The sequence below is a fragment of the Sus scrofa genome, chromosome 6, assembly GCF_000003025.6.
Source record: "Sus scrofa isolate TJ Tabasco breed Duroc chromosome 6, Sscrofa11.1, whole genome shotgun sequence".
Taxonomy (NCBI): Eukaryota; Metazoa; Chordata; class Mammalia; order Artiodactyla; family Suidae; genus Sus; species Sus scrofa.
This window is the reverse complement of record NC_010448.4, coordinates 109,063,057-109,086,807: the sequence shown is the minus strand read 5'-3', so window position 1 is coordinate 109,086,807 and position 23,751 is coordinate 109,063,057. Positions and strand designations below refer to the sequence as shown.

Genomic DNA, 23,751 nt, shown 5'->3' with positions numbered 1-23,751 from the left:
GTGTCTTTGCCAGATTTAATCATTACCTCTGCCTGATTTGACCTCTGTGAAATACAGGTTAAAAAAAATAGGGTGCTGTATAGAATGAGAGAGCTGATAAAATGTCTGTATGCTGCTAGCACAAGACTCTCTAGAATTCTGAATTCTTTTGCTGGCATCCATTCACTGTCAATATGAAGAACACTTGGGAAGTATTCATTGTGAATTTCACTCACCAGCATGAAGTGTAGTAAGATACAAGATTGTCATCTTGAAGTGATTCAAGATTACTGGAAAGGTTTAAATTTACATTAGTCTTAAGGGACTTAAGACATGGAGCAATGTGTCTGTTAATAATAGTTAATAATGTATAACTGATAAGTGTGTGGTAGTTAAGTCCTTAAATTTTTTTTCTTAAAATTTTCTAATAAAAAGTTTGATGTATACATTTATTTAGTTATATGTTGATTTTTGTTGTGGCAAAGTGACCAAGGGTATAAATTTTATTTGTGAATTTGAAAAATAAAATATCACATTATGCTAAAATGTTCTAATATAATTATACACACATGTTGGGCTTCACTAATTTTGTGGAGGAAGTTCTTTGTTCCTTTAATAATAACTAGGGTAGGTAAATTTAGGGATTTAAGAAGCCATCAGCAAGTGTGCATGTATTGATACACATCTAAATGAAGCACTGTGCCTGGAATTGCAGAGACAGAGTGCAGAAAAGTACTGTTGCCGTTGCAACATAGTTTCTAGGTTAGCAATGAGAATTCAGAGACAGAGTTGAAAAGTAAGATGACGAGTTGATGAAATTGGACTCTGCATAACTTGTTAAGTAGTTCTGCACTAACTTCCCAATGCAGGATATCATCCCCTAAGTGTTTCTCAAATACTGAGGTTGTAGCAGATTTGGAATTCGATTGTTCCAGTTGACTGTTCCCATTGCTTGATGTAATTGACCAAAAGTTGTCAGTGGCTTTTAAGTATGTTCTTAGATGCTTCTTTAAAGCAATGAGAGAGCTCTTGACTAGTGCAGTTTCTGTGATGTTTGTACCTACTTTCTCAGCTATGTTACTCTACGTGATGGGGGATATTGCCGTTGGAGGGTAGTAGATACTACCTTCGGTTCAGAAGATCCTGTTATGCTTGAAACTAATACACATGCCCTCAGATCAACTGACAGGTGAAAACAGGGTGAGAACTGGAACTGTAGTTAGAACCTCTTCTCCTGCTCCTACCCCTTTCCATCTGTCTCTGAAGAACATATGAAAATAGATGTGAAGGTGGTGGAAATGAAGTGTGATGCCTATTTATTTATGTATTTATGTATTTATTTATTTATTTGTCTTTTTGCCTTTTCTGGGGCCGCTCCCGCGGCATATGGAGGTTCCCAGGCTAGGGGTCCAATCGGAGCTGTAGCCGCCAGCCTACGCCAGAGCCACAGCAATGCGAGATCCGAGCCGCATCTGCAACCTATACCACAGCTCACGGCAATGCTGGATCCTTAACCCACTGAGCAAAGCCAGGGATCGAACCTGCAACCTCATGGTTCCTAGTCAGATTCATTAACCACTGAGCCACGATGGGAACTCCCCTATTTGATATTTTTAATGCAAAATAATTTATCAGTTTTTCCAGTGCATTCAATATCTATTTATCTCACTTAAAAACTCTTTATATTTTTAAAGGTTACTTTCTGTTTATAGTTATTACAAAATATTGGCTATATTCCCATGTTGTGCAGTATATCCTTGAGCCCATCTTAAACCCAGTAGTTTGTGACCCCACCCCCCTGCCCCTATATTGCCCTTCCCCCTGACTTTTCACCATCACCCTCCGCCCCCGAAACTGGTAACCACTAGTTTGTTCTCTTCATCTGTGTGTCTGCTTACATTTTGCTGTCTAAGTGATGCTTGTGTTAGATGGATAAAGGGTAAGGATTTTGAATACCATTTTGTTGTGGGAACTTGATATTTGAGGGACTCAGTCATTTGCTACTTTTCTGAAATCTGCTAGATGAATTCAGGTACTGAAACTTAGGTACTTGTTAAACAGAAGGGATAATTCAGTTGTTTCTTACATGGAAAAGTATAGTGTCAGCAGCACATTTGCTTTTTGGTATTTGAACAGTTAGAAATATAAAGCTTCTCTAAAAAAAGAGGGAGAGCAGGGGTGAAAGAATTTGGATCTTCCTGCAGTGGTGTTTTTGGAATCTATAGCAGGGCTGATCTTTTCCATTCAAAAACGGATTGTTCTGAACATTGTGGTGAATTTTGTAGTCCTTATTTATAGATAAATGAATTGTCTAGCCTGTCAGGAAGACAGTGACTTCAGCCAAAATAAGAGTATTTCATCCTTGGTGATAAAATTTAGATTATAGGAATATTTGCAAGTATTTTGCAATTCCTTAAAAACTGTAACTGTATAAGTATTTAATTTTTTTCAGTTTGCATGTCTTCTCTGATTATTGCTTATCATTTATTGCTATTTTTCTTTCATTATCGCAGTTTTAATAATAATAATCTTGCTCCTATAATGATAATAAATACGAAGGTGGAACTACTCCCAAGATAAGGTTTAACCCTCTTTTTGTTGTTGAACTTACTTAGCATTTTAGTAGAACTGTCTTGAAGTCATATTCTTGGAGTATAGTTCCTAACATGTGGCTATGGAGTCAGAAGGTGGAGGGAGCTGCTGCATCTTTGAGGATGGGGAGGAGGCTCAGAGGGATGCCAGGAAGTGGGAGGCAGGTAGAACAGAGCAGTTGGAGCAGTGGCGAGAGAGTTGGGCAGCTCCAGGACCCCGGGGCACATGTCCTGACCTGCAGGAGGTTTCAGAGGGCACCCCATCCAGTGCCCTTCCAACTGGGAAGAGCCTGAAGGGAAAAGTTAAAGAGGCTTTCAGTCCAGACCTGGCATCACCCCGGGCAGTTCTCCTTCCTGAAACATCTGCTTTATGTGTTGGGATTATATTTGAGAAATAGGTTATGATTCTAAGGTCTCCAAAAAAAATGGAAGCAGTGGAGTTGAAGACTTGATTAGAGTACTAGAAGGCAGTAGATCCCTAATTTTCTAGGTGAGGAAGAGGAACAGGAGACTTCTGAGGTGTTAGCAGATCCTAGCTTTTCTGACTCCTGTCTAATGTGCGATGTGGGCTCTAGAAGTTGAACAAGATTACAGAGTTTAATACAAAGGTTGGTAAAACCGTTCATACCAAATCTAGTACCTGCTACTTTATATGAGAATTAGGTTACTTAAATTTTTTTGTCTTTTTGCTATTTCTTGGGCCGCTCCTGCGGCATATGGAGGTTCCCAGGCTAGGGGTTGAATCGGAGCTGTAGCCACCAGCCTACACCAGAGCCACAGCAACGCAGGATCCGAGCCGCGTCTGCAACCTACACCACAGCTCACGGCAACGCCGGATCGTTAACCCACTGAGCAAGGGCAGGGACCGAACCCGCAACCTCATGGTTCCTAGTTGGATTCGTTAACCACTGCGCCACGACGGGAACTCCAGGTTACTTAAATTTTAAAAGGTTTTAGTTAACTGCAAAGGTTCAGATGCTCCAGAATTAGATAGGAAGAATAATAGATTATCTTCAAAGGATGAAGGCTTTGCCTTCTCTGTAAATCTTATTTATTTATTTATTTTTGTACATTAAATTCAGGGTAAAATATGAAACCAAAATCAAAATATGGAATTGAAAAAATGGCAATTAAAGTGTCATTACTGGGCCTCTTGTTTCTCTTTATTTGATGTGCCAGCTGTTTTGGTGGTGAACTTGTGGATTATATCTTATGTTTTGATGTGGTATGCATTTTAATATTTACAAGGGTTTTAATTCTTTATGTTGTTCTAAAACTGGTTTCTTAATTTCATGATTAGTGGTAAACCAAATATTCTCTATTTTTAGAAATTTTATATGATTTTCAGTTTGGGCTGATGCCCTTCTACTAGGATCCTGATCCTCTGAGCTGATTTTGTTTGCTAGTTCTTAATCTATTTTCATTAGCTGGAGCTGTTGTGAGAAAAGTCCCCACGGGAAGGGCAGAATTAGCTTAGTAATTTTGCTCATTCATTCATGTGTGCGTAACATGACTGTTTTCATTTCTGATGTTGCAACTGAACTGGATCTAAAGCGAATAATTTTCACATCCTTTTGAGTAAGTCTGTATCTCCTGTCACTCTGAAGTTTTTTTTTTTTCTTTTGTATATCTTTTCTAGGTGAGGAATTTTAAATTGGAACAGGAGCAAGAAAAAAACAAAATTTTGTCAGAAGCGCTGGAGACTCTAGCCACTGAACATCATGAGTTAGAGCAGTCTCTGGTTAAAGGCTCCCCACCTCTCAGCATCCTTAGCGAGGAGGAATTCTATGATGCACTGTCAGGTAATTCTAGAACCCTGCCATTTGCCGTGTTGGTAACTCAGTGTTGACCACCTAACTGTCTTCTTAGGTGGATGTCCCCTTCAGTTCCCTGGAATTAACAGATGGGAATGTATCATGCCAGCTCCTCAAGCCACCTGCTTTTTGTGTGATGTCATTAAGGCAGGAGCCTGAAAGTTTGGAATGAAAGTCGTCACTGTGTCTGCCTTTGTTGACAGTGTAGGCCATGCTGGGGCCAGAGTGCCATGAATTTGGTTTATTCCTTTTTTTTGATTGTTAAATACCTCCTAGTGCCAGGTGCTATTACATGTTAAAGGATGAAAAGATGGATGGTTTCTGTCCTTGGAGAGGTCTTAGAGGAAAGGGCGCAGATGAGAACCAGTTGGTTATGGTATGGATGCCACGTGCCGAAGTACAGGTGAGATGGTGCATAACTGGAACAGAGGAAGTGCTCCGCTTGGCCTCAGAGACACATGCCACAGAGCAGCGTAGCAACCTGGCAACAAGCAGGGCCGCCAGAGCCAGACTGTCTGCATTAGAATGCTGCCTCTGACACCAGTCAGTTGTGTGACCTTGGGCAAGTTCCATGACCTTTCTGGTTCTCAGATTTCACATATTTAAAACAGGGATGATTATAGTACCCTTTTCAGTGGGTTGAGTCAGGATTAAGAGAGTTCTTATGTTTCAGTTGTGTTCGGGATAGTGCCTGACGTACAGGTATTTGAGAAATGGGAGATTTTTTGAGAGAAGGTCCTGCTAAGTTTTGACTTTTTAGGAATTTTTTTTAGAATTTTTGAGGTCGATGTGGGTGAGGCTGTGGAAGGACGCATGGAGGGGATGGTTCGAGACAGATGAGAGGGAAAATAATTCTTTTATGTGAGGAAATTAAGTGCGTGTATAACAGATGAACACATAAAATTACTGGGTCTTGCAAAACATGACCATGGAAGCAGAGAACCTCAGTGGGTATGGAGGAGAAGCATCAGATGCATCATAGGAAATCAAAGGAAGTACAGTGAGAGGCAGTGGAAATGAGAGCTAAAGAAGAGGAGGTTAAGGAAGTTGGACTGGTGTGATCATAGAGAACAAGAAATGATGCTGGTAGAGAAGAGATTCGTTACATAAAATACACAGAACAGCGCATAGAAACATTACCGTAAGAAGTGTGACATGATCAAAAGAAGGGGAAAAGCTAGTTTTAATAGCTCAATTGGGGAAAGATGATAAAGATGATGTCAGATGTGGTGCTTGCAAAAAGAATGCTTCAAACTGGGCAGAGAAAGTGAAGACTGCATCTGAAAGCACAGGAGTGAGTGACAGGGTAAAGGAGGCGTTGAACCAGATTGAAGGAGGTGGAGAGAGGCTGAAGGACACTTGAGGCTGCTGACATTTCTTCACATCCACCCTGTGCCACGTCCAGTCATGTTGTCCTGTATTCCTTCTGTTTGCAGCACCCCAAAAGCAAAGTCGCTGGAGGGATTACTGCATTCAGCGCAAAGAGGTCTGAATACAAAAGAACCCCTAGACCCTTCAGCTGCTCATCTTTTTTGTCCTTAAAAGAAAACAAATTTAGTTTTTTTCTTTAAAAAACAAAACAAAACAACTTTTCATTATAACCAACATAAAAGTACATGTAGTACCCAGTGTCGTTTTCCTTTCATTCTTTACCCTAATTATGCTCTTCCTCACAGGTTCTTATTAACAGTTTGACAGTCTCTTCCAGACCTTTTTAAAAGCATTAGCATCTATATGCGTGTGTGTATATATGGATTTTTAAGAAATCATGAATGTAAGTAATTGTATAATTGTTGTTGATCTGCTTTTCCATGTAACAATGTATCTTGGAAATCTTTCCCATCAGTAGTACAGCTCTAGCTCATTCTTTCTAAAGCTTACGTAAAAGTCAGTGATGTGATTTACCTGAGTTTTCTTAGTCCTTCCCTTCTTGATAGACATTCAGCAGCTACTGTCATCTTTCTGCTTCTCAGTGGTATTTCAGCATTTGTTCCAAGGTCGTCTCCTCCGGGAGAAGGAGATTGTAGTCTCTAGGTCAGGGTTGGCAAATGAATTGTATCTCAAGTGCCAGCTCAGATTGGTTTGCAGCACCTGCTGCTTTATGAACTGCTGTGTGAAGAAGGATCCTGAGGCTGAGTCCAGGTGCCTTGGTTAGCAGCCCGTTCTACCATGGCTGTCGGGAAAAGGAGAGGGACAGTGCCATGAGTTTGTTCCTACCCTGGCTAACCTGCCTGGGATTTATTATATTTGCCTGAACATAGTAGCCATTCTTTGGCCACTCCTCCCATTTCCTACTATAAATCTTGGACTCATTTGGTACAGTGTAGAACTGTATTAAAATTACAAGGCAGATGCCCAGCGTTGAAGTCCTGCCCTGCTGGTGACCTAGCCACATAATTCACAGAGCTCATAATAGCCACCATTTGGGAATGACCTGATCTCCCTACAGTGTACAGATAAACCTCCACCCCCACTTCCTCTTTCTCTTCTTTTACAAAAGGTGAAATGTTCCCCCCCCCTCGCTTAATTAAGGGCATTTCCTCCTGATTAGTTCTGGTACCCATCTCCTTATGCCGTCTCCAGAACTTTTATTTAGTTACTGCTTCATTCGTCTACTCTTTCTTTCTGTCTTTTTTCTTTTTCTTTCTTTCTTTTTTTTTGCCACGCCCTAGGCACTGTGTGGAAATTCCCAGGCCAGGGATTAAACCCATACCACAGCAGCAACCCAAGCTGCCACAGTGACAATGCTGGATCCTTAACCCGTAGCACCACAGGAGAACTCCTACACTCTCTCCTTTTTAAATTTTCTTCTTCCAGTTTCACTGAGAAATAATTGACATAGAGCACTGTAGAGTTTAAGCCTAATGATTTAACTTCAAACATCATGAAACGTTGACCACAAGAAGTTTAGCAAAGAGCCATCATCTTATATAGATATAAAATTAAAGGAATAGAAAAATTTTTTCCTTTGAAGAGAACTCTTGGGATTTAATTTTTTAACAGCTTTCATGTACAACATGTAGCAGTGTTAATTATATTTACCATGTTATACGTTGCATCCCTAGTACTTATAACTGAAGTTTGTACCTTTTGAAACTGCCTACATACATTCAGCCTTCTCCAACCTCCACCTCCGGACCATGTATCTGATCTTTTTCTGTAGGTTTTGCCTGTTTATTTGTTTCTGAAGTATAACTGACCTGTAAATACTATGTTAGTTCCTGTTTTGAAATATAGTGATTAGTGATATTTCTGTATATTTAAAAAATGAGCACTGTAAGTGTAGGCAGCTGGAAATATGTGCATCTTTTTTTTTTTTTTTTTCTTTTTTTTTTGGCCACCCTGTGGCATATGGAGTTCCCAGGCCAGGGATCAGATCCAAATGGTAGTTGCAGTTTACGTCACAGCTGCAACATTGGATCCTTAACCCACTATGCCCTGCCGGAGATCTAACCTGAGTCCCAGCTCTCCAGGGACACCACCCATCCCATTGTGCCACAGCCGACCTTTGAGAGCTTTGTGCCTCTTAATCTCCCTCACCTATCTCCTTCAATACTACATTATCTTAAATACTAACTTAAAATTCCTGTAATACTTTCCTATCTTTGCCATAACAAATGACCACAGATGTAGGGGCTTAAATAATGCAGGTTTATTCTCTTAGTTCTGGAGGTCGGGAATCCTGCCAGTGTGGACAGGCCTGTGTTCCCTCTTGGAGGCTCTATGTGAGGCTCTGTCTTTTTGCTTCTCTAGCTTCTGGGGACATCCTTCATTCCTTGGCACAAGGCCCCATCCTCCACCTTCAAAGCTATCGGTATGACATCTTCCAAGCTCTCTCCCTGAACCTGACTTTGCTCCCTCCCTTTTATAAGGCCCCTAGCCGTCACAGTAGATGCACCAGACAGGCCAGGATAACCTCCCCATTCAAGGTGCTTAACTCAGTCACACCTGCAAAGTCCTTGTACCACGTAAGGTAGCACATCCACAGCTTCCAGAAGTTAGGACGGCCAGCTTAGGGGCCGTTACTCTGACTACCACTCTCCCCAAACTGATAGCCCCAGCTCTGACCTCTTGTGAGAGATTTACATACTCAGCTGTCAGCCAGATCAATAAAAAATGGCTTCTTGATATTCCTCCTAGGTTCTTCCTCCTGGGGTTTGCTTCATTTTACTCAGTGGCATCTCTTGCCTCTCCTCAAGCTGGAAACCTGGGAGTAATTGGTGGCATTCATGTGCCATCTCCATGAAACACAAACCAGGCTGGTCCATCCTACCCTCCCATCATCCATTCAAATGGATCTTCTGAATCCACCTATATTCTGTTACTGTAATGTGCTGGGTATAGATGCAGGTGCTGCAGTGGGAAGGCTGTGGATAAATGATGGACCTACAGTCCCTGGGTCCTTTGGAAAATGACTTCACTTTTCTGTGCCTTATTTATTCATCTGCATTTGGGTTATAGGATTAGTGGGAGGATATTTATATTTAAAACAGTGTCTGGGAGTTCTCTGGTGGCACAGTGGCTTAAGGATCTGGTATTGTCTCTGTGGCAGGATGGGGTCTGCGTGGTGCTGGTTTGATCTCTGGCCCAGGAACTTCTCATACCAAGGGCTTGGCCAAAACGGAAAAAAAATATGGAGAACATTGTCTGGCACACTGAGGGGCTGACCAGTGTCAGTTGTCATTGTCTTCACCTGTGCTCCACCCACTCTTGTCCAGCCCCTTAACTGATTGCTGTGCTTCCAGCCTTGCCTTCTTGCAGTTCATGCCATACACACCACTCGCACTGATCATCGCATCCCCCAGCCTAGCATCCTCCAGTGGCTCTTCACTGCCCCTGGAATAAAGTCCAAACTCTTTAATGGGCCTTTGAGGCTCTCGACGTGCCCCACACCCTCCCTGTCCCTGGTTCCTTCGCTCCTGGAGCTCTCACCATACTGGGCTTTCTCTGGCCGTCACAACACAGAGTGGGCACTTGGGTCGGAGGTAAAGGAGAGAAAGAACAGGTGTACAAACCTATATTTCATTTAAAGCTTCTTTTTATTGCTGAATCAGAATAATAGATTAAATCAAGCCCACTCTAGTATTTAAAAGATGTGGGGAAAAAAAGATTTTTAAGAAGAGTTCTCTTCAGAGTTCCTGTTATGGTGCAATGGAAATGAATCCAGCTAGGGACCATGAGGTTGCATGTTCGATCCTTGGCCTCGATCAGTGGGTTAAGGATCTGGTGTTGCTGTGAGCTGTGGTATAGGTCACAAACGTGGCTCAGATCTGGTGTGGCTGTGGCGTAGGCGGGCAGCTGCAGCTCCGATTGGACCCCTAGCCTGGGAACCTCCATATGCCATAGGTGTGGCCCTAAAAAGCAAAAAAAAGAATTCTAAAATATTTCTAAATTATTTTAAGTAAATGCTTAATCTACTTTTTAAAAGTTGATTACAACCTGTGTTACTTTAGAATTAAATTCGTGTGACTTCCTGCTTTCTCTTTAAATTTATTTTCAAATAAGCAGGATCAATGAAAATCTAATACAGTGGGTGAGGCAAACCTTGATATAAGCTTAAAGTGTAGTGTATTTTTTCTAGCCCCATGGGATCTTTTGATTATTTTTTTTCCAGTATGTTCAAGTGACTTAATATTTCATAAAACTCCATAAAGCAAGCAGATTCTTTCTTACAGTTTGGATGAATTCCATTGTATAATGTGATTAAAAGAAACCTCAATCTAACAAAGCATTTTGTCTCTGTGTGTGTGTGTGTGTGTGTGTGTGTGTGTATTTAAGGAATGAAATGGTTATGCTGAGTGAAATTTTTTTTTTTTTTTTTGGCTACGCCTGTGGCATGTGGAAGTTCCTAGACCAGGGATTGAACCCATGCCACAGCGGTGACTCAAGGCATTGCAGTGCTAACGCCAAATCCTTAACCTGCCTCGCCACTTCATGAGTGAAATTTCTGTACCCCTACCTGTAAGTGAGCCCTTCCTGGGAAAAGGGCTGAACATTCATGCGTGTTAAAGCAAAAGATGTAAGGAGAAACTAGAGGCTAACTAGCTCTGTGGGAAAATTCCATTCTGCTAGCAAATCACATTCAGAAGTATGTAGACGGTACCGCTTTGGGAGAGAAAAAAGCAGTTCCTTCTACATGTTCCTGCCATGTTTCTGTCTTTCCATTTCCCCTGTACTTGATGCTGCCCACTTCCACCAAAGCTCTCAAATATCTCTACATTACCTCCTCTTCAAGGTAGGCTTTCCTGACTCCCCCAGGCAGAGTTAATCATTTCTTCTTCTTTTGCCGGCTTCCGTTTACACCTCTTTTATAGCCCTTTGATTGTCTTGTGCTTATCTCTTTACGATGGTAGAGACTGTATCTGTTTATATCCCTGAGGTCCTTAGCATAGCATCAGAGTTGCTGTCTAAATGTTTGTTGAATGCAGGTTGTTGAACAAATGTTGTTGACATTTCCATCCTCCATAAATATATATTGATATTCAGTAAAGAGCACGAAAGAATCAGTAAGGCTTGCTGATTACATCAGTCTGCATACACCCCTTTGGATGCTTGGTTGGGGGGTAGGGAGTGGGGGTCAGGGGAGTGAGCTGGGAGGAGATGTTATTAAAAGACAAAATTTGTTCTCCAGGCCTTTATGATCAAGGTAGAACTAACTATGAGACGTGCTCGAAGAGGGGGGAAATGAAAGAGTAGCCAGGGGCGAGAAAGGAAAGGTGCTTGACTTTATGAATCTCTAGGAATTTTCTAAGGCATTGTTTTTGCATCATTTATTACCAGTTAAATATCTTCATGGTCGTTATTCTTTAGTCTTGGTCTGAAGGGGAGCAGTTTCACAAAAATTCCTGCTTTTTGAATTTTGAAACTTGAAAAGGTATTGTTTTTCTTACTGTCTGTTCATTTTCCTTTTTAGAAACATGTTGAGATCAGTTGCTCAAGAAAGACTTTCTCGCTAGGTTTTCCTCTTAATGCTATTTTGGTCAAAATGCACATGAATAATGCATACAATCCAATAGTGTAGATTGGCAAAACCAGTAGAAAGTTATGTCACGAAATTGAAGCCAGTTTTAGCATTTCTCAGCAGTTGCAGGGGTAGGTGCTCATGTCTTTTTAAATCAGAGCTTTTAGAACAGAAAGTGGTAATAAGACAACTTCGGTTTTGTCTGGAGGAGAGGAAGTTATGACCCATGGGAAATAAAGTTTAATGCAATGAGTATGACTGGAAGTAGCTGAGAGAAGTGATGGTACCTCTGCTGACGGTTCCCTTAGGATTAGACCAAGGCCATCAAAGGGGTTGGGAGGAGGGCACTGTGGCCATTTATAAGAGGCTCTGTGCACTGGTTTTTATGTTCCCAAGCCCGTGTCCTTGCCTGCAGTTTAGTTTTGAGCATTTCTTATCTGGGCCTTTTCTGTCAGTACCTGCCTAAGACTTGAAGGTCTTGCCCAAGAATACCTCTGTATTCTTAGCCCTTTCTCTCTCTCTCTCTCCTTTTTTTTTTTTTTTGGTCTTTTTGCCTTTTCTAGAGCTGCTCCCACAGCATATGGAGGTTCCCAGTCTAGGGATCTAATCACAGCTGTAGCCACCAGCCTATGCCAGAGCCACAGCAACGTGGGATCTGAGCCATGTCTGCAACCTACACCATAGCTCTGACGGCAACACCAGATCCTTAACCCACTGATCGAGGCCAGGGATCAAACCTGCAACCTCATGGTTCCTAGTTGGATTCGTTAACCACTGAGCCACACGGAAACTCATCTTCCTTTTTTTAAATGACTAGCCATGCTACCTTGTTCTTGCCCCTTTTCTGGTTATATAACTCACTGTGTATTTCTTCCTTACCTTTCCCCGAACCCTGCATTTCCCGTAAGCACCAAGCTTGCTGTATTAATTTTTGTATTTCCTCTGGTGCCCAGCACAAAACACGTTAATTGGTTGACATGATGTGCAGCAAATTGGGAACAGAACATGACGGTTATTCACCTGCTTCTCATGTAATATGGCGCACCATTCCGGAGAGAATCTAAGTTGTGGCAGGGGCTCTTTATCTTGTATCGTGTTTTCAGCATAAAAACGGTATCCAGCAGCTTACTTGTAAATGTGTATATTGTAGGTAAACACTGGCGCATTAATCTCTCCTTTAGGTTCCAGGCTAATCTTTTGGGACATTACATTAATGTCTCCATTAAATACTTACTATAAAACCATATGCATCTGGTACTGTCCTTAGCGCTCAGGGCACATCATTACCCAGACACACTCAGCACATGCCCACTGTGTGCAGTGTGTTGCTGGGCCCTGCACTACGGAGGAAAATAAGATCCAGTCCCTGAATTGGGAAATTGACTGTCAGTCTGGAGGAAGAGGCCTAGCAGGGGAAGATGGGGCCATGATGCACTCGGAATCTGCCCTCCAGCCCACCCCACTGCTCACTCCAGGGATCAGCCCCAAGGGTTTGCCTTTCGCAGCTGCTAGCTCTGCACTGTCATCTCTGTGTTGCACATCCCACATTCTGTCACCTGTCTTTCAACCTGTTCTCTTAAAAACCCTGGTCCTGACATTTCTTTGACCAGCCACGCCACCTACTCCACATTTTCACTGCTTCTACCTCCACTGTGTCTTCGTTCCGTCCTCGCCAGGCTCGGGTGATGTGGGCTGTCCTGTAATCACCCCCATCTTTCTCTCCCTGCACCTGCTCTTCCAGCCTGTCCCTGTCCCCCTCCCCTGTGGGTGAGGCTGTGACACATGCCAGGCCGCACTGGCGGCTCTTGCTTTAGACTCATGACTATTCATTCCTGTTGTGCCCTTTTGCTGCCCAGCAGTTCTGCTCCATTTCTCTAGTCAGTTCCTTTTATGTGCCTATTTCATAACTTTTCTCACTTAAAATTTCTAATATCTTCTCCTCCATCTGGCTCCATCTGAGGACATTGTTATGTCACTGAGAAACTCCTGTTTCCATCGTCAAAGCCCTTCTCACACCTGGATGTGTACCTATGTGGACACATTCTGCCTTCTCTACCTTGACGGCTTCTCTATCAGTGACTGTCATGTCCGTAACTAAGACAACCCCTCCGGACGTGCCTGGGAGCCTGACGCCCTGGACCTATGTGAGGACTTTAATGCAGCCTAGCCTCTCTGTCTCCCAGGTAATCAGTTATTCCTGGTCCCCATTAGCAATCTTATCTTTAAAATGCTATATCTTACACAAGTACCTTTGATCCACATCACTTTTCTCTCATTCATTCTTATTTTTTCTATCACCTTTTTTTTGGGGGGGGTGTTTTTTTTTTTTTTTTTTTTAAGGCCCGTACCGGTGGCATATGGAAGTTGCTCGGCTAGGGGTCGAGTTGGAGCCGCAGCTGCTGGTCTACACCACAGCCACAGCAACTTGGGATCCGAGAGTGTCTGAGACCTACACCACAGCTCACGCAACACTGGGATCCTTAACCCACTGAGCAAGGCCAGGAATCAAACCCGAGTCCTCATGGATACTAGTTGGGTTCGTTATCACTGACTCCTATCACTCTTTCTTGAAGAGCCTCTGTTTATGTTTATTCTCACAGTTCCCCCACAGCTGCTCTTGACAAGGTCACCACTGTCACATACTCAGCTGCCTCGTTGAGTGGTCCTCTCTGAGTTCCCATCTTTGTTAGCCTTCACCAGCATGTAAGGTGGTTAATTCCTCCTTCTGTCATGGAACACTTTCTTGGCTTCCACGAATGGAAGAATGCCACTTTCGTTTGACTTTATTTCCCCATTTCCTGTGCTGTTGGCCCTTGCATCCTCTGACATGAGATGTGTAAGCGTCTGGGGGTGCAGGTGTCCTTATCTGCACTGACTCTCAAGATCCTTTGTACTCAAGTGGTGTGAGGATCCATAGCATTGGCCTCACCTGTGAGCTTGTTGGAAGTAGAGAACCAAAGGCCCCAACTCAGCCCTAGTGCATAAGAATTTGCATTTTTTCAAGCCCACAGGGAATTCATACAGACATTAAGCTTGAGTAGCTTGCCTTGAACTACCTCATCTAGTCCCATGCCTGTGGTTCTTGTCCAGATTCTAATGCAGCCATAACTTTGCATCTCTAGCTTCAGTAGTCTTGCCCCTGGATTTCAGGCTCCTGTCTAACCATCTACTTGGCATTTTAACTTAAATGTCTAAGGAGACCCCCTACATGTCTTACAAATGTCCAAAGGAGAACTCTTGATTTCTGCTCACCAGCAAGCCTGCCCCTTCTGCTGTCCACATTTTGGTAGATGGGAGATCCATCTTTCCAGTCGCTTTGGCCAAGGCTGAGAATCTTTGAATTATCTGTTACAGACTGTAGGTTTTTTTGGTTGTTGTTGTTTGAGGTTTTTTGTCCTCACATCCACATTCGGTCCATTAACAAATTCTGTCAGCTCTACCTACAAGATATAGCAGAATCTGACCACTCTCATCCCTCCGCTCCAACCACCCACGCCCCCATCATCTTTCTCCTGGATTCTGACAGCGGCTCTCTGCTCTCTCCGCTTGCACCCTCGTTTCCAACAGTATTGTAAACACAGCAGGCAGAGTGATCATTTCCAAATGAATCTGTTCACGTCAGTTCCCTGCATGGAACCCGCCAATGGCTTTGCTTCCTGGCTGAAATAAGAGCCAGGTGCCCTGGGCCTGGCTGTCTGCCACCTTCTGAGCTCTGCCTCTGTCCTCATCACCTACTCCCTTCCATCCCTGACCTCAGTGCAAGTCCTCGACCTTGCCAGGCATGTTCTCTGCTGCCTGGGGCTCAGATCCCAAAGGTCCACACTGCTTACGCCCCCACTTCCTTCATCTTTCTGCTCAGAAAGACCTTCACTGTATCCTTTTTTTTCTTGACCAAAACCAAACAAACAAAACACCCTTCACATATACTGTTTGTTTGTGGATTTCCCACAAGTGGAGTGTACACTGCTCGGTGAGGGAGGCATTTTGTGTAGTGCTAGACAGACTAGTGCTAGACAGCAAAAGAGAACGTATTCATGGAACAAGTACGTGAATAAGCTCCACCAGATAGAATGTAAGGAGTGTCACAGAAGTTCAGAGGAGGGACCACTAACAGTGTGGGGAAGCTGGAGAGAGCATCACAAAATAAGTGACACTTGAGTGATGTGAAGATTCCATAAAAAGTTCCCCAGAAGGATGCGGGGGGGGGGTCGAATATTCTTTGTGGAAGAAGACAACACATGTGAAGATGAAGAAGAATAGTTTTCAGACATCATGAAAATGTGCTATAGGGGTAAGTGTTTTGGCTGCTGAGAAATAGTGATGAGATGAAGCCAGGAAGGTAATTTAGGACGAATTTGTAATAAGTCTTATTCTGCTGAAGAATTTTAATGTTAGCCTCCAAGTGGTGGGGAGCCGACAAACATAATTAAGTATATAGAGTGATGTGAGATTAGTATTTAATAAAGATTCATTTTTCAAAAAGTAAACATTGTGCAATTTTTGTAATAATGCTTGCATTATATTGAGAATTGGAAGTTCAAGGAAAATAAGACATGGTCCCTACTCAGGAGTCTGTATTCAGTAAGCATACGAGTATTGGTTGATTTGAGGTCCTAGTATCCTAGATGAGAGATGACAAGAGTTTGGACAAAAGCAACTTAAGTAAAAATGGAAAGCTTCAGTTTATACCTTTGTTGCTTCAATAAGCATGTAACCCAGCCTTTGTTCCTCGGGGAAGCCTGATTGACTTTCTTGACTTGATCAGATCTCTGCTGTAGGCTCCCCAGGCGTCATGGTCCCATAGCATGTCCAGTAGTTGAAATTTTGTATGATTATTTTGTTTTGGTTTTTTTCAGCCCTGCCACTCAACCAGACAGTAAATTCCTTGAGTAACTTTGCACCCCTTGCAACTAGCATAGATTTTTGGCACATATTAGGAGTGCAGATATTTGAGTGAATGAAATTCGGGGATGTGTGTTTAAGGCTAAATCGACAACTTGAGAACCGGTTGGTTGTGGAGGATAATGATCTTCTTAGGATTTCCATCTATTTACTGATAATTCCCACTTTGGCCCGAAGCCTCTCAAACTCCATATCATAGTAACTAGACGTCATCCTGATCTGCCCCTTATGTAGGCCCTGTCTGGGCTAATGGCATCCGTCATCTACCCACCATGCAAACTACAAATGTGAAAGTATCTTTTATTACCCCCTCTCCTCACACCCTCCCCATATCTAAGTAGCCATCATCACTCTTTTCCATTTTCTCCCCCATTTTCATGATCAGTGCCTTGGTTCAACTTTTCCATCCTTTTGAGCTCATGGACTTCTGGTCATTGTCCCTGCAAGCCCCCGTTCCACACTGCATACTGTCAAGGGTGGTAGGCCCCCCCAAAAGTGAGTTCATCTCAGGAACCTTAACTTTTTTTGGAGGGTAATGGGTTAGGGAGATCTTAGCAGATGTGATTAAGTTAAGGATTTTGAGATGAGATCATCAGGGATTATCTGGAAGGAACTTAAATGCTGTCACAAGTATAAGAAAAAGGTAGAGGGAAATAAGACACACAGAGCAGGAGACAGTCTGAGGGTGCAGGCAGAGTAGAGTGATATAGCCACAGGCCCAGAACTGTGGGCAGCCACCACGCCGGGGCTGGAGGAGATGAGGAGCCCACGGATGGACGGCGGTCCCACCAGCACCAGTGTTTGTCCAGTGAAGCTGATGTTGGATGTGTGGCCTCAGAAATTATGAAAGATGAATTTTTTGTTGTTTTAAACCACCAAGTTTGTGGTAGTTGTTGTGGTGGCCGTGATGCGTCAGAGTTCTCTGTGATCTTATCACTCCCTGGCAAAATGTCCAGTGACTTTCCACTACTGCGAGTTAAGTATAAACTCTATGATCTGACCCCCTTTAAAGCATCGTCTCTGACAACCACATCTTTTCCTCCTGACTGTTGTCCTCTCCAGCGGTGCCAGATATGCCTGGACACACACTTTATTCTTTCAGCCCATGGGACCGTTTGCTGCTCCCCTTACACCCAGGATTCTCTTCTCCTGCCTTAAATCCTTAGTCATCTTTGTAGCTCAGATGTCATCTCTGCTTGGAAACTTCTTTTGGTTCCCCTAAGAGTAACTTCTTCTATTTCCTCAAACATTTTGTATAAACGTATGTTTACTTGGGATGTCTTCCACTAGATTGGACTTTGAATACTTGGAGGGCACCAATTATAGCTCATTAATCTTTCCAAACTGTTTCGGCACCTAGCCTTTTACCTGGTATGTGGTAGATATTTGGTAAGTGTTGGTTTATTAAACTGGAGTCACACGAATGTACTTTAGTACTCTGGATTTTTCTATAACAGATCTTTCGTTCTAGAATTATTTTGCTTCTTGAGTGAATGCATGGGTGACCTTCCTCAAAAAATAATTTTAATGATGTCAACAAGACAAATCAGGAAGCTCTGAATTCAGTGCTCCAAAACAGACATAAGATTTTCAGGAGCCCACACACAATGGTTTGAATAATTCTGCATCTGCAATTACATGTGCAGATTTTGCAAGTTGTGGAAAACAGTGGTAGATCTAGTCACTTGGAGACAAGCCAGTACTTGTAAGAAACTGTCGCAATCTCAACGCTCTACCACTTGGCTGATTTTGACCTTGGACCTCATTCAGGGAGGATGTGTCTAGAATGTCTCCCTTACTGCTTGCTGCCAAGATTCTGTTTCAAACTTTTGTCGCTTCCCCAGTAGGTTATTGTCGCAGTTTCTTGGCAGTGCCTTCTGGACTCATCTTGGTATTCTGTTTACTATTTATTTTAAATGTGGTAGGTTTCATTTATTTTCCTTGTTTTCTTCATATTTACTGTGCTATTTTTGAGTTTACAAAATTGTACGTTAACGCTAAATAAAAACTTAGCACTGATATTTTAAGGTTGGGTTACTTTGGACATTCTTAGAACATGCCTGGTTCTTGGGAAACTGTAAACAATGGAGGTATTAAATTGAGTATGTGCCTCCTGACCATTTCCTGTTACCTTAAGTAGCGGGGAGGGGTTATTTGGCCATTATCCACCGCTCTTTCCACGTCTTGCTCCTTTGTACCATTTGTTCTCAAGCTAGTTATCGAAAGTCAGGTTCAAAAAAGTTTATCAGGATAAGGTAAGAATTGTTGGCATGTTTATATTGTTAACTTCACAACCTCTCCTTTTAGCCTTTTAATAGGAAAAGCTCAAAAAAGTCGGATAGAGGTAATGATCCTCTTCACTCTGAAATGTTTGAAACCACTTTATTGATGTGTGATTGACATACAAAAAGCTGTCCATGTTGAACTTGTAAAACTTGATGAGTGAAGTTTTAAAACCATGTTGACCCAGTCACAGCCATGGTAGACAGAGATTTGTGAATAAACTTTCTATTAATACTCCTGTTTTAATTGAGAAATTAATCAGGCAGAGAGTCTGTCTACCATAAATGCTTGTACACAGGCTAAAGCATTTAGCTTGTGAGATACAGTCTGTTTTTCAATATATTATTAGGACTTTTTTGTATAAAATATAGTTATTAATTAAACCACCTGGATTCATTTTGGAACTAGATAGAGAATACACAAACCTACGAATAAATATCAACTAAGTATTCCATTACCTGTTGTTACATAGGGCTGTACAGATTTTCCTAACTGCCCATCTAAAGTTCAATGAATAATGTAAGGCTGTTTCATAAATCCCTAACCCTGTTTTTCAGGAATGGATTCAAGTATCCTGAACTTTTCGTGTGGCTTTCCTTAGTATAGAAGCATAAATGTAAGGAGAAAATGCAATGGGAAATAAAAGGAAAAATGAAAGGCTAATTTTGTCTGAAACCCAGCTATGGATATTGTTAACATTTCTGCTACTGTGTCTGAAAACACATCTGTACAAAACCCCACAAGTTTTGCCTATATCTGTGTGGCTTTCTTTGGTCAGTCGCATTGAAGTGAGAGATGACAGGACCAGAATATGTTTCATGCATCCAGCATGATTGGTCTTTGGAGCGACAAGTTTTTGTCTGCTTGTTTGTGTTTTGATTTGGTTTTATTGTGGGAAAGCATACGTAACATATATACCATTTTAACCATTTTTAAGTGTGTACCTCAGTGCCCTTAAGTACGTTATTGTCCAACCAGCGCCACCATCCACTGCTAGAAGTTTTTCACTATCTCCAAGTAAAACTGTGCCCATCAGACAGGAACTGCCCACCCCCCACCCCTCCTTGTTTATTTTTGAAGCTTGTAAAGTATTCTTTTTTTTTTTTGTCTTTTTGCTATTTTTTTGGGCCGCTCCCGCGGCATATGGAGGTTCCCAGGCTAGGGGTCTAATCGGCGCTGTGGCTGCCAGCCTACGCCAGAGCCACAGCAACGCAGGATCCGAGCCGCGTCTGCAACCTACACCACAGCTCACGGCAACCCCGGATCCTTAACCCACTGAGCAAGGGCAGGGACCGAACCCGCAACCTCATGGTTCCTAGTTGGATTCGTTAACCACTGCGCCATGACGGGAACTCCGTAAAGTATTCTTAACTATTGAAAGCACCATATATGAGGCATTAAGCACACTCTTCCCAATACTTGATGTTTCCCTTGAGGCATTCATGCATTGCCTGGGCATACTGAAGGGTAAAGTCAGGCCTATTTGATATTTATATGTGCAGGCAAAACTGGAAAAACCTGATGTTTTAAGACTGAATTGTGACCTCAGAGGCAGTAAGATCTATCACTTGGAAATTACTTGGAAGGGCAGGCTTCACCTTAATCAGTAAGCCTCCACTTACGTAAGTGGAGTAAGTGGCTATGGCCTCTTTGGTACTTAGGTAAGCATGTTTGAATTTAAGTGTATCTGGACCCATGGGTCTCTGCTGGAGGTAGGTTGGTGTGACTGATGCTGTGAAGGCCTGGAAGTTAAGAAGGGCTCCCTGTTGCCAACAAAGTAAGTCCAAGCTATGTCTCGCTCTATGTACATAGTGTTCAAAGTAACAGCTTTTGTTCTTAAACAACAACCTAGTTTTGAATCTGGAGGACACTGTAAATCATGTAACTGATTCTGTTTCCTTCTTTGCCTCCGAAGCTAGACTGCTCAGAGATGAGTGTGAAGTTTGCCTCCAGCAGGTGTTAAGAACCTCACGGCTTGTAATGGGATAATACCTCATTCCTGGCTTCATTTTGTCCCATTGCCCGCCCGCCCTTGACTTCTATTCCTCCAAGTAGCTTCATGACCGATTCATAGCGTCACTTCCACCCCTGTGCACCCCCGTCCCCCTCGCCCGCATCACTCCTTTCCTGTGTCTTCCACTCCCCTCTCACTGAGTGTTTTGGTCCTCCCTGCCTTGGGTTATGCTGTTCCCTTTGCTGAGAACAGTTCCTCTATTGTAACTCTCTCCACCACCCCCACTCTTACTCCTTGTCAATTTACTCAGCTCAGTCATGACTTTAGTCACAAATCATCTCCTGACACCCAGTCCTTCCCTCCGATAGACTGGCCGGTGCCTTCTATGTGGCCCCCTGCCCTCATTCAGACTTCTGTCATTGCACGCAGAAAAATTCTCTGGACTCGTGTGTGCACAAAATGGTCTGCCTCTGCTAGACCGTGGGCAGGGACCAGATCTCACCGTTCTTTGAATCCCACCATGCCTTGCAAGAGAAACAGGAGGGAAAGAATGAATTAAGCAGTGTGTCAAATGTGGTTCATGCGTCATCATAAGAATTCAAAGATAGGAGTTCCCATGGTGGCTCAGCGGAAACGAATCTGACTAGCATCCATGAGGATGCAGGTTCAATCGCTGGCCTCATTTAGTGGGTTAAGGATCTGGTGTTGCCATGAGTTGTGGTGTAGGTTGCAGATGTGGCTCAGCTCTGGTGTGGCTGTGGGGTAGGCCACCGGCTACAGCTCCAATTCGACCCCTAGCCTAGGACCCTCCATATGCCTCAGGTGCAGCCCTAAAAAAAAAAAAAAAGTTCAAAGATGATTGTTGGACCAACTTTGCAATATGGAGGTTATTGGTGACCTTTGTCAGAGCCCTTCAGGGAAGGGGTGAAGATAACCTGATTACATTAGTGGAGGAAGGAGGTTGAGCTCAAGGTAGCGAGAGGGAAGGGTTGGGGCAAAGGGGAGAGGTGGAGGCATAGATAGGGTCAGACGAGGAGAGGGGGCTGAGAGAGGAAGCCAAATATTGCTACCCTGGGTTGGGGGGGTGGACAATAAGGGTCTGTACTGCCTTCTGATAGTGTGTTTCTAGGGGTGAACACAGCCGTCCTGTAACGGGGGTGAAGGTGGTAGGTCTTCAGCAAGTTGAAATCTTTTGAGTAAAGTCTTTACTTCATAGAAATTCTTACTTCGTTACCTTTTGTTTGGTGTTTACTGTATGTCTGCTTTTTGTCAAGAGTTTTCTTTTGAGCTGGATAAGTCCCTATCTTATGATTTGAATCCTTTAAGTAGAGAATAAATAGAAAATACTGTGCAGAGTGATGTTTAATAGATGCTTGAGGTTTTTTGCTTTGGTGCATTTTGTTTTTCATGACATCTGAATTATAAAGTAATAATGCATCTTGAGTAGTACTAACCAGTACAGACAAAATTATTTTGTTTGGCTTTTTAAAGTTTTAACTTTTTTATATGAAACAAATTTGAAAATGTAGAAGTGCAAAAACCACACCAATCTACCACTTAGGACCATTGTCACCATCTTTGATTCAGACTGTACACATGCCATTCCCTCTGAACAACTCTTCTCTCACCTCCACCTGAGCATCATTCTTACTGTTTTGAGATTTACCTGTAGTACCACGGTAAACAGGTAAGGTAGGGGGTCCCCAAAGAAAGAGGACCAGCCTTGGCTTTCTTGACATAAGAGGAGCCGTTTTTTGGCCTAAGCCACTTTGCGATCTAAGCCTGGTGCTCACAGTGTTGTTGCCCTTGAACAGGTCTCAGGAAGTAATGTTCTTAAGGGGACAGAACAATGCAGGAACAAATGGGACTGTTACCAGGCAAGAGAAGCAACTATAGCAGAGATAATAAATCAGTTGTAAAGACTCCCAGTTCTGTTTCATTTGGTAAAGATTAGCCTGAAGCCGTTTGTTGAGCTACTTTGCAGAATTCAAACCTCTCTTGAGCCCTCAAACACCAGATCAGCTGGAAACTAAGGGATGATGATGTTGACCTTTTCTGACGCTCCTGACTTCAGTCAACTAAAGCTCAGACTCACCCTTCACCTCAGTTCTGTGCTGAATTCTCCTCTGCTCAAAACTCCTTCATGAATATGCATACACCACCCAGGCATATTCTTGAATATGCACGTACCTTTAGCTTAAAACTTCCCAGCTTTGCTGTAGGGAAGACATTGCTTTGGGAAAGATTCCTAGAGTTTTCCTTATTTTCTGCAAGTAATAAATCCTTCCTCCTCCCCCTCTTTGACTTGGTTGTGTCTTTTTGCTCGACACCCACCAAGAGAAGAACCCAGGTGACACCTCTCCTGTGGCCTTTCCTAATACTCATTTTCCTGCCCCAGCAAACGGACTCTTTCCCTCTTTGCCTCATTGTGCCATAGACAGACTTTGTCATTTCACTGCCCTTGTTAGGACAGATACCTGTTTATTTGAACCAAACTGATCTTCTTTAAGGCAGAGTAAAAAAAAAAAAAATTTTTTTTTTTTTTTGCTTATATTTTATTTATTTTGGTTTTTGGCCTCCTCAAGCCATATGGAGTTCCTGGGCCAGGGATCAGATCTGAGCCATAACTGCAACCCAAGCCACAGCTGCGGCAACACCAGATCCTTAACCCACTGTCCTGGGCTGCCCTCAAACCCGTGTCCTAGCAGTCACTCCCAAGACGCCGCCAATCCCTTTGCATCAGGTGCTCCTTGCTTATATTTTAGAGTTGTAAAATGGTATCCTATTTTTTTTGTGTGTGTTAGCATTATGTGAAAATAATTTTTCTATTTTATTAAATTGTTTTTATACATGTAATTTTAACAGCTGCTTATTACGTGTAATGGATGACTATCCCATTACTGGCTATGCAGGTTGTCTTTAATTTTTTTTTTCAATAAAATATTGTCACTGCCTGCCAAAATTCAGAATGAAAAAGAAATACACTTAAAATTTACTATTAATATAACTTTTTTTTGCTATAAGGTATGTGACAGGAAAGAGCTATGTTTTCAATTTTGATAGTTATATTTACAGAAAATAAAAATAACTTTCCTAGTATTGAGTCTTTTCTGCAAGTAATGTGCACCATTCAGAGGGTCGAGAGTTCAAGGTGTGTTGTTCAACGTGCAGTTGTGCTTGCCCAGCAGTTTTTACTCATCAGCCTGATGTGATTAGAAATAAAGATCCATGATTTTGGCTGAATTATAGAATGCACTGGGGGGAAAG

The 23,751-nt window shown here is 42.6% G+C and overlaps 1 protein-coding gene across 7 annotated transcripts in view; it reads left to right on the top strand.

Annotated features, from left to right (window-relative positions):
• OSBPL1A (oxysterol binding protein like 1A) overlaps positions 1-23,751 on the top strand; it is a 244,221-nt gene that overhangs the window by 155,143 nt on the left and 65,327 nt on the right. For 6 of the 7 annotated variants that reach the window (XM_013999263.2, XM_003356382.4, XM_021096189.1 and 3 more), the window contains one exon: positions 4,210-4,372. The exons of the other annotated variant lie outside the window; for it this stretch is intronic. In XM_013999263.2, coding sequence (XP_013854717.2) covers positions 4,210-4,372 — 163 coding nt within the window. The remainder of the gene's footprint in view (positions 1-4,209; positions 4,373-23,751) is intronic. 7 annotated transcript variants of the gene reach the window in all.